This window comes from Amphibalanus amphitrite, unplaced genomic scaffold, assembly GCF_019059575.1.
Source record: "Amphibalanus amphitrite isolate SeventyFive unplaced genomic scaffold, NRLGWU_Aamphi_draft 000304F_arrow, whole genome shotgun sequence".
Lineage (NCBI taxonomy): Eukaryota > Metazoa > Arthropoda > Thecostraca > Balanomorpha > Balanidae > Amphibalanus > Amphibalanus amphitrite.
This window is the reverse complement of record NW_024881799.1, coordinates 118,260-129,770: the sequence shown is the minus strand read 5'-3', so window position 1 is coordinate 129,770 and position 11,511 is coordinate 118,260. Positions and strand designations below refer to the sequence as shown.

At 50.3% G+C, this 11,511-nt stretch overlaps 1 protein-coding gene across 1 annotated transcript; it reads left to right on the top strand.

Moving 5' to 3' along the window:
* Nucleotides 1–3,803: 3,803 nt before the first annotated feature.
* LOC122387963 (pyrroline-5-carboxylate reductase 3-like) lies at nucleotides 3,804–10,995 on the top strand. Its single transcript, XM_043378672.1, has 10 exons — nucleotides 3,804–4,263; nucleotides 4,528–4,724; nucleotides 5,331–5,572; nucleotides 6,125–6,230; nucleotides 6,537–6,632; nucleotides 6,922–7,073; nucleotides 7,346–7,433; nucleotides 7,943–8,169; nucleotides 8,638–8,762; nucleotides 9,490–10,995. Exons 1-10 carry the CDS (start codon nucleotides 4,040–4,042, stop codon nucleotides 9,566–9,568), a joined length of 1,536 nt encoding a protein of 511 aa, XP_043234607.1. The 5' UTR covers nucleotides 3,804–4,039; the 3' UTR covers nucleotides 9,569–10,995.
* Nucleotides 10,996–11,511: the final 516 nt, after the last annotated feature.

Here is an 11,511-nt window from a genome sequence, read left to right as displayed (position 1 = left end):
AGGAAATGGGTCTCAGTTGGGGCCTTCGGGGGCAAGCGTTTGAGCCCCAAAAGTATGTGTGGGGTCTGAGAGGCATGTAAACCTCTGGGGTATGCACGGGGTCCCAGGAGCTCGCGTGTGAGCCCAAATATTCGGCTGGCGGCTACTAGAACCAGCACGGGGATTCTTAGAAGCCGCTTAGACCCACATTTCATGGGTCATGAGTCCCAAGAGTCGATGTAGGGGCTATAAAAGCCGGTGTAGGGCCCATGGCCCTATAAGTTCCGACATTGAGATTCTCAGAGGCCGGCAACGGGGCACCAAGAGCAGATAAAGTGCCTCAACAAGCCGACATGGGGCCTGAGAATCAGTGTGGAATTTCAGGAGCCTGCGTGAGCTCTCGGAGACCTTCGTATTTCGTAAGGTCCACAAAGGTCGTTGGATCCTCTGAATCTCTACTCTGTGGGGCCCTCAGAGGCCAGCATGTCTCCTGGCACCTGCCTGCGTTGAGTTGAGACCCTCTGAGGCCGTCGTAGGGTTCTTCAGAGGCCAGCGTTGGCCCTTGAAGCCTTCGTTAGGCCCTAGAAGCCGTCAAGAGGGCTCTCAGAGGTCAGCATGGCCCTGGAGCCTGCCTGCGTCAAGGCCCTCAGAGGCCGTCGTGGGGCCCTCAGACGCCAGCGTGGGCCTTTGGAGCTTGCGTTGGGTCTTAGAGACCATCGTGAGGGCCCAGAGAGGTCGTCGACAGGGCCCTCAGCCCCTCAGGGACCGTCCTGGAGTCCTCAGAAGTTGTGGTGAAGCCTTCGAGAGGATCATCAGAGGTCGTCATGAGGGTCCTTGACCATAGTGAGGGTCTTCATGGGCCCTCAGATACCTTTGCAGGGCTCTCAGACGCCTTGGTAAGACCGCTAGAGACCATCGTTGTTAGGGCCCTCAATAGACCGTTGTAGGGCCCTCAGATGCCAGCATAGCCCCTGCAGTCTGGCTGTGTTGGGGCCCTCAGAGGCCGTCGCTGGGCCGTCTGAAGCCAAATGGGCCCTCAGACTTGAGTTGGGTCTAGGGCCGTCACGAGGGCCCTCAGATACCGTCTTAGAGGCCCTCAAAGGCCAGTGGGGCCCCTGGAGTCCTGTGGGACCCTTAGCGGTCGTCATGAGGGCCCTTAGTGGTCGTGACGACCTCCCTCAGAGATCATCGTAAGGGCTCTCAGAGGCCGTCATATAGGGCCCTCAGAGGCCGTCATATAGGGGCCCTCAGAGGCCAGCGTAGCCCCCGGAGTCTCTTTGGGGCCCTGGAATCTCTGTGGGACCCTCAGTGGTCGTCATGAGGGCCCTAAGTGGCCGTTGTAGGGCCCCAGGGGACAGAGGTCGTCGTGGGAGCCCTCAGAGATCGTCATAAAAGGGCCCTCTGAGGCCGTCGTGGGGGCCCTCAGATGCCGCGTGGAGCACCAAACGCGGCTTGGGACACTTCTAGGTCGGTATGGGGGCCCCAAAGACTAGCATGGGACGCTCCTGAGTCCTGACCATAATTGGACATCCCGGATGATTCCACATCAGTGTTCGTTTCCCGATCACTGGTTTTCAGGAGAAAATGTATTGGATGGTGCGACGGGCCCCTTGTACGGATTTTGGGGGTGCAAAAAGATATGTTTGCACCCCCATGTTCTTCGATGGGGGTGCAGCTGCACCCCCTGCACCCCCTATTCCGCCGCCACTGGGTAACATATGCCCCCCCCCCCCACCCCCCACTAGGGCGAAGTTGGCTGAGACCGCCACTGGGGCGCGGGTTAACTATAGGTAACATATAAGTGCATGTTGGCCTAAACTTTTGAATTCATTTTAAAGGTAGTGTGCCACCTTCGAATGATTTCCCATTTTATTTTTCCTAGGATAAGAAGCTTCTGTTTTTACATAATATCGCAAAAAAATAAAAAATGGGCCTAAAATAGTGCTTTTTTCGCCTAAAAGTTTATCGTTTTTTCGATATGTATAACAACTGTAGTGGGCTGACCTACAAACAGGCCGGTCGGCAACAATCACGAATGCGGCGCACATGTGACAATAAGCAAAGGTCATTATAGAGTTACGAGTTACGACGTACGGGAATGAGTTATCAGCTGTCTAATCGTAGACAACACAATGTCGAATTTAAACTGTAAGCCTGTATTGGTATTGTTTTTTTAATTTGGCTGTCAAACATTAATTTATGGTTTGAAATATTATTTTATGTAAAATAATTGATATGAAACAGCCGTCTCTCAAGTTATGACCCCATCTCACCACATGAAAGTGGCAGAAATGACAATGATCAGCTGACGCATTTTTCTTGGCCGAAGTCAGAGCGTGCGGCCCGACGCACCACCACCGCACCACAAAGTATGAGCAGAAGCCGCGCCCAAAGCCAGGGCCCCGGTAACGTGAGATAGCCGAGTCGGGGCAGCGTGCGCTGACCCAAGCCGGGGCCGCGGCTTTGGGCGCGGTCTACCGCATCCCCGCGGGCAGCCCCGGGCTATCACATGACACCGGGAGGACGCGCGGCCCCGGCTTGGGTCAGCGCACGCTGCCCAGACTCGGCTACCTCACGTTACCGGGGCCCTGGCTTTGGGCGCGGTCTACCGCACCACCTAACAGGCGTGTTCGAAACCGCAGGAGATGATGATGAACGGGTTTATCGAAACTTGATTGGATGAACCTATCGGTAATAGCGATTTCAGTGTGTGCATTTATTGTTCATAATGGTGTGAAATGTGGTTGGGGTACGACCGACAACCCGTCGGGACGAATTTCGCACTGGGGTACTCAAAATTTGAAGAATTTAAGACGTTTCCATGAGTTTTGAAGATATGGATAAGTTCTAAAAATCCGGTTCTCCTTATCTGGGCCATTAACTCTAGGTATACGGTCCAGGAAAGCTGGCACACTACCTTTAAAAGAGATAAAACGCAAAAATTATCCAACGTTTCGCATTTATTGCTTAGTCATGGGTGTTAGAGTGCGATAGTGACACTTTGAATCGCACTCTAACACCCATGACTAAGCAATAAATGCGAAACGTTGGGTATTTTTTGCGTATTATCTCTTTTAAAATGAATTCAAAAGTTTAGGCATGATGCACTTATATGTCACATCTGTCATTTGCATAGGCGCGGGAGCCGGGGGGGCAGTGGGGGCAGCTTGCCCCCCCAACTCTGGGGCCGTGGGGGCGGTGCCCCCACAGCTTTGAGACGGAATACCACACTTTTTTTGCAAATGTTTTCTTTTTTTGTTGAAAAATCCGAGGGGTGAAAAATAAGTGGCCTAAAACCGGTGAGAAACCTAGATTTGGGGGTACCCTAGGTTAATCTCTATTATGGTGTGCCCCCCCAGTCGGAAAGTAGTTCCCGCGCCCCTGGTCATTTGATAATCCTCAACTATAGGTAACTTTGGGAAAATCCGTCAACAGCTCAAGTGGCCACAATAAGCGGCTGGATTTATTATCCGTGGATTTATTTAGCGGATTCCACTGTAACAAAAAATGAGCCGTCATCTTGCGAAACAGGATAGCAGCGCGCTGCTATCACAGGTGAAACACCACTCCTAGCGACCTCTATAGTAAAATGCTTTGATGTTCTAGCGGCATCTACCAAAGGGCCAGAGCTTTCCGCGCCATCTGATGTATGACGTCATACGTTTGCATGCCTTTCATTGGGTAATTCCTCTACGCCATCGGAGAAGGCGACCAATAACTGTGCCGGACAAGGTGGGAGATGTCTGTTTTGTTTCGTGATGATTTGAAACATAAAATGACGTCAGATAAAAATCAAATGACTTTTATTTTAAATTATTTGGTTTTATCAATTTAATATTCCCATATCGCTATTTAAATTACGTTATGATGTTTATATACTTGATAAACAGATTTCAATAAAGAAACTTTATACCAATGACGCCACTAAAACAAATGTACAACATAATCCGGAAAAATCATACCTTGGCTTTTCCCTTTCCAACACTCCTCCATTTTGAAGGTTTTTAGCCCTCTTTACGCTCAGATTCTTCAGCGCTAATTTTCCCTCTATTCAAGCGAGATGTCAGCCAGCATCATTCAAACACGGAGGGCGAAGGAGAAGGAGCGTGAAGAGGATGGAGAAGAAGAGGGGAAAGGTGCCAAAGGTGTTCCCGATGTTGATGAAGTCGAGGCCAATGTCGTTCAGGTTATGGTGCAGGACGAGGGAGACGAGGAAGTGGCTCACGCTGTGCCTATCCGCGTTGAAGCAAAACAAGATTCTCACGTGCAGATAATCGCATCTGGGTAAGTTATGGCTCCCTTTTTACTCTCCTTTAGGTACTATGGCATCAACAGTGTCACTGATGGCTGATGCTAAGATCATACATTTTGCTACTTTTGTTCAAATAATTGTAGCACCTCGGGCCTATTTTTAGAAGCTGAAGGTCTTCCCTTTCTTTATAGTAAATGTCCCTCCAGACTGGAGGCTAATGGAATTTATCATCTACTCCACATTTCTGCAAACTATGCCAGTGACTGTCTGATTGCATTTGACCCTGTCTCCGCCAGCGAGCCTCCATCTAAGGTGGTGAAGCTGGACAACTCGGAAGAGTACTATGTCATCAACCAGGCAGAGGCTGAACAGATGGAGGAAGAGGAGCGTTCCTCGCAGCACGACACCTCGCAGGATCTGGACTCGACGCGCGGCTACTCCAAGAAGCCGCAGAAGTACCGCAGGCAGTGGGAAGAGCACCCCATGCTGGCCAGTGAGTGTTTGGGACGGGGACAGGAGATGATGGGTTGATGGAGGAAAGGTGTTTCACCCCTGGCCTCCAGGGCACTGACTGGTGGAGAATGTGCATTTGCATTCCCCGTTCTATTCAGCTTATGACACCATAAAAAAGAAAAGAATCTAGGATATTTATAATAAGCCCTGTTAAGGATGGCTTAACTATTAGGTATCTCTTGAATATGCTGTTGATGACAAACAAGAGAAGGAAGAATTAAGGAGATTACCAACAGTCCTTTTGCAATCAGCAAACATTTAGTCTTACCTTCACACTACCTGACTGCCGTCCAGTGGCAAAAACCATTATGTTAGGTCACAGGTCAATGTAACATAATGGGTTTTGCCTTTGGACGGCAGCTGAGTCCAGAATCACCTTTTTCTCTCATTTCCTGGTGATGCTTTCTCTTTCTTTTCTTCTGGTCAAGTTACAATTTTTCTGTTTTGCGTCGCTGATGCCCGAGAAATGGGTGTCATCAGCCTGTGGAACAGAACCCTGCAGGCTCTTGGGGGTCAGCAGTCTCGCTTGCAACTTGTGCATTTTAATGAGCTATTCCTTTTGTCTGACGTCTGCCCGTCTCGGCAGGCTGGCTGATGATGCTGCCGGGGAACCACTACCGGGCCTGGTGCCGCCAGTGTGGCTGCCCGCTCATCACCCAGCTCAAGGTGCTGCTGGACCACGCGCGCTGCCGCAAGCACACGCGTCGCGAGGGCCGCGCGCCGGTGGACCCGCCGGTGCAGCACGGCGGCCGGCTGGGCGCCGCCAGCAAGGCCGGTACTTGGGGAAAGACGGACGCGAACAGCCAGCAGCTGGACGTCAGCTACGGCGTGAGTGCCGGCGGGACGAGGCGGAGGAGTGGAGACAAACGTTCTATTATTTTTTCAGGTAGCTGACGGTGTCATTTTGTTATCGAGGTTTTGCAATAATTGTCATCCTTTCATTAGAGTTACGTTCTAGAGTGATCGTCGAGAGTACTTATTTTTGCCATCGTGTAATCGTTTTAAGATTGAAAAATCAATATTGTCATTCGGCGAAGTTACGACATCGTATACTTTTATTTAGGAATGATTGCTATCGAGTGCTTATCATTCATTACATGTTGATCGTTATTTGTTGCCCACATCGTCTTTCCTTGTCATCTTGTGTTCTCGTTACCATCATCTGTAATCAAGTTAGCTATTGTTGCTATCGAGCAAGTATCGCAAGATGTGTATTACTTCGAGCAAAAAATGGCACTAAGCTGATTTTATTTATCATTTATTGATCAGTGAAAGCATTCTAGCAAGTGGTGCGACTCTGCCCCACAAGAGTCGACATGACCTGTGGCCTATTAGCGAGGACCCTGACCTCTGGGCTCTGACGTGTGACCTCTCCATCAGGACTCTGACCGTGTCACCTACTCGATCGGCCTCGGCAACCAGAAAGTCGGATTCATCGGCGCCGGCAAAATATCGCAGGCCATCGCCTCAGGCATGATGAACAAAGGTCAGTGCTGCGATGGGTGGCACCGCTGATACGCTAATATAATCTTCTGGTCTAAATAAATCAGGAATAAACAGCCAGCTAGGTACCATAAATGTGCGATTTCAGTGTTCCTTTCTTTCACAGATTTTTGGTAGAGCTGTTTGTGAGGATTTGGCCCGCTTGTGGCCGTGTCAATCAAGCCGGCTCCGATTCAAATCCCACACACTACGACATGTTGGTATTGACACTCCATGATGTGATGTCTGTTTTCTGATCTGTATGCCATTTTCTGCACAGATGTATGACCTGAAGTGACCTTTTCCACAGGTCTGACCTCGTCCAGCTGCATTCAGGTCAGCTCTCCGAGCGACAGGAACCAAGGCATCTGGAAACGCTGGAAGTGCAAGACCATGCATGATAACAGTGAGTTACAGACTCACTGGCTGTAGTCAGAGTGAATTGCCGAGAGTGCTACTGAAAGAACATCGTTCATCGGGCTGTCACTGATATTTGCACTGGCCGCTATGATATATCGCTGACAACATAGTTTGCTTCTGACATTATCACGACTGACTTTACTGTCCGTAATATAACAGACGCGCAGCTCTATGTATCGGCATGATTGACAGTGATGAGTGATGTCACTACTCGTGTTTCAGACGCGCTGATTGGCCAGTGTAACGTGTTAGTGACATCACTGTCCGTGTTCCAGACGCGCTGATTCGTCAGTGCGACGTGGTGTTTCTGGCGGTGGCGCCCGCGGAGCTGGAGTCGCTGGTGGCCGCCCTGGAGCCGCCCAACGACGGCGTGGAGAGGTGCTTCATCTCCACAGTCAGCGGCGTGTCCCAGGAGAGACTGACGCAGGTACGGATAGAGAGTGAGACTGAGACTGACAGGTACGAAGGGAGTCTGACGCAGGGACGGAGAGAGAATAACACATATACTGACATGGATGTTGTGTATGTATTTGTAAATCTGTTTTTGTCTTTCTTCCTCCTCTGTGTTTGTTGTCTCTGATTTCCTTCTCTTTCCATATCGATATCTTTTTCGCTTCTTTCTGTCCCTCTCTCTCACCTTTGCTTCTCTCTGTCTCTCTCTCCCCTCCATCTCTCACACTTTCCCCGACCCGTTTCCAGATGCTGTCTGAAGTGATGCCAGACGAGCCGATCTACGTGATCCGCTGTGTGCCTTCGAAGACGGTGGCCATCGGAGAGGGCATCTGTGGTGAGTGAACAACGCAGCGGGTGGAGGGGTTGGAGTACTGGGGGAGGTGGTGGGGGGAGTTGGGAGGTCGGTGGGCAAGATAGTGAGGCTGGAGGTCTGGATGGGAGGTTTAGGACGGTATGGTCGGGGAGTGGGGCTGGGGTACTTATGGTGGTTGGACTGGCAGAATTCAGTGTGCAGTGCGCCCCAACACATGAACTTCATTAGGTCTAACACTGTACCCTCTATGACATCGTTCCAGTGTACAGTCAAGTACCGCGCAAAGTAACGGTGGATCCGTCAAGCCTGACCGAAGAAGGGCCTGCTATAATTTGAAAGTCACCGAACCAATTGACCTGGAGAATGGACGAGGATGTCCATTGCTTCGGTGACTCAAATTTAGCAGTCCTTCCTCGGTCAGGCTTGGTGGATCCACCGTTACTTTGCGCGGTACTTTTAAGACAGACTGTACACTTTACAGCGCGTCGCACGACCTGCCTAACACTGTACCCTCTCTGACATTGTTCCAGTGTACAGTGCGCCGCACGACCTGCCTCACACGTGGCTGCTGACGATGGAGACAGTGTTCTCGGCGCTGGGCCTGTGTCAGAAGGTGGAGGAGCACATGATGAACGTGCACAGCGCGGCCTTCGGCAGCGGGCCGGCCTACGTGGCGGCGTTTATTGACGCGCTGGCCACGGGCGCCGCCAACCACGGCGTTCGCTGGGAGGACGCCGTCCAAATGGCCGCACAGGTGGTAAGTGAGGGGAGCCGGGAGGAGCAGACGGGAGAGGACCCGGGGGGGGGGGGGGTGATTAGGGCGCGGTGTAGATTTGAGTGACGGCTGCCTGGTTGCGACTTTTGATATTTGTTTCACGTTCTAATAATTGTGATTATATTGTTGGTTGTTATTACGACATTCACTTGCTTGTTTTCCGATCTTTTTTTGCGAACTGGGTAACCTGGTGTATCGTTTTTTTTTTTAGACTTCCCCCGCCGACCACTTCGATTCATTTCACTATCTTCTTATGCACTCCTGCCTCCATGTACTGTGGTTAGTACTGCACGCATTTTTTACCTAGCCCGGCCAAGTGACCAGACCTGAACTGTGCTCTTATCTCTCCCCAGACCCAGGTTACAGCTGCGATGATCCTGACTCAGGGTCTGACCCCCACGCCTTGGTGAGGTGACCTGACCTGACCTGACTTGTGTTCTGTTTTCACAGACGCAGGGCACAGCTGCCATGATCTTAACCCAGGGTCTGACCCCGGCCGTGGTGAGGAGGGATGCCGCTGCACCGGGAGGCAACACCATCTCTGGACTGATGGCGCTGCAGCGGGGTGGAATGGAGTGAGTGACACTGACACACACTTGACCCGTCACACTGACACTGACACTGACACACTGACACCATCTCTGAACTGATGGCGCTGCAGCGGGGCGGAATGGAGTGAGTGACACTGACACTGACTGTCTGACACTGATACCTGACTCCGACCACTGACACACTGACACACCGACACTGACGCCATCTCTGGACTGATAGCACTGCAGCGGGGTGGAATGGAGTGAGTGACACTGACACACTTGACACGCCGATACTGACACACTAATACTGACACACTGACACAGACTGACACTGACACACTTGACTCGTGTAGGTCTTCTGTCCCCTCTCGTCTGTCTGCTGACCAACGCCGATTCACTCTGTCCCTAGTTTCTTCGCCCTGTGTTCCTTTTGTCCCCTCCTCTTTCCGGATCAGTACCGGTTCTGTGATGTAGTTCCGCTCTCCTCTTTATTGATGTCCCCTCTCTTGATATGTTCTTTCTCCCTGTGTAGTGCCAGCTCGCTAGTCTGCCTTTCAGTTCTGTCCTCCCCTCCCCTCTCCTCTGATCAGTGTTGGCTCGCGCTGTCCGTTTCGCTGTTGCCAAATGCCACCCCTCCCCTCATGTGACCAGTACCAGTTGTCTGTCGAAGTGTCGCTTTTTCTGCCCTATTCTCCCGCCTACCCAGCCATTGTCGTCTCGTTTTACCCGTTCTCTTATCTGACCATTGTCACTCCACTTTTCCCCGCAGATTCGCCGTCATGTCTGCGGTGGATGAGGCCACCAAACGGGCCAAGGAGCTGGGTAATGTCGGGGAGCAGCAGCAGTGAGCGATACCGCCCCGGACCTCCGCGCTACGGACCAGTGAGGTCATCAGTAGACAGTGACGTCATCAATGAGCAGTGAGGTCACCAGTAGACAGTGACGTCATCATTGAGCAGTGAGGGCACCAGTAGACAGACGTCATAAACACCACGGGCGTCGTGGAGCGGCGACGTTGTAAAAGTCCAGCGAAACCCTGGGACTACCTATGAATGTGAAGCAGGAGTGTTGGAGAGGAGAAGAGTTGAAATCGTAAGATCAGGCACTGAATGGAATTCATTACAGTCAGACCGGTTTCGGTGTATTAACACTGGTAGAAGAGTCTAAGTGGGAGAGTTTTTGAGAGACTGGGAGAGTGGACAATGGATGACTGGCGTGGTTTGACGGAACGATCACATGTGCATCAATTTCATCCTGACCTCCCGGGTGGATAATGTAGGGGTACCAATTCTGAGTTGACACGCGGTCTGACTTTGCAACGGTCTTAGTCTTTATTTAATGAACTTTGAAAACCCGCTGGAAATTCAGAATCGGGGAGCGGGAGGTAGTTCATGCTCATTGTTCATCATTAGAACGTAGGCGAGCATCACTTTACACATCTGACTGCAATGAGGTGAACCGCGTGTCTAGATAAAACACAACGGCATAACACAAGTCGGAGTAATTCACATGGTCAGCTGTTCATTTCATCATTCACGTCAGCCGGTCATCTTCCGTATGCGCTGACTGAACCTGACTGAAAACTCACTTCAAGTGACAGGATTTGGAGACGGAACGGTGTTTGGGGCGTGCTCTGAGTATTGAGTCTCCCGTTGTACGTTTTATCATCTGATTCTGGGCCGTAACTATGACGGGGTTAGGTATATTTCATTCGGGGAATTCGGGATCATGTTGGGATTTGTGTTCGTGTTCTATCGTCCTAGTTTGTATCGTTCGGCATCAATTGTCAGTTTTCGCCGCTCTGTTCCCCGTGTTGTATCCCCCGGGCCATAAAATGTACATAGCTCGCACCAATCATAAGTGTCTCAGTACATTCACTAATAGGTGATTTGGATGATCATGCATAGGACCTTTCTGTTTTGCTCTAATTACATGGTATTTTCGCTGTTTTCCTGAGTCAATTTGGATCGAGTGTGCGTTTGCATACGTATTCTAGATCTGTCATCACTTCTTGTCTTTACAGTTAATCGTCATTTCAAGCGCCAGTTTTTTCGCAACATTATTGAAGCGCTGACAATTTTTAGGTCCAAAGGCACCGTAGCTGATCTGAACTGGCACTTGCTTTTCATCTGTAAACGGTGTGGATCATTCGAATCGCGCGGTAGTTTTCGCCCTTGTCACTAAAGAGGCTATCTTCCATGTGTCATGTTCTCAGTTCGTTTTGCGCAAGCTTTGGTCGACCTGTCATCTGAGCAGAATACACGACAAGATGTAACTCCTGTCTGTCTGAGTTTGTGTTACGTAAAGTTGATTTGTCGAGCAATAGCTGTGTACTACTGAAAGGTACGCATATGGTAATTTATCCACTGGTATAATTCCTATGTGAAAAATCGCACCGCATCGCCTTGGAAAATGTGCTAACGCTAAGAAGCTGATTGAACGACTTACCACCAGCATTTCATGGAAAGGCATCTGGCGTCTGGTCATTGCAGGCCTGAGCTATTATGACTATGTTTATGTTGTATGGTATTACATAATGCTGCGTTTGATAAACTGTACAAAGCGAGATTTTACCGAAACGATGGGCCTAGCAGCTCGTCAATCCAGGTACCGTTATAAAAGGCGAAGCTGCCAGGAGTGAGTGAACCAGGGTGCTTAAAAATACGATTGCTAAATGCATTAAACCTTGAACAGAAAATTATGATCTCAAGAATGAATTTGATACTGCCAACTATTTCAGCATTTTTAGCGTTCTTAGGCTGTAAGTATCCCATTGCAGTAGTTTAGAGTT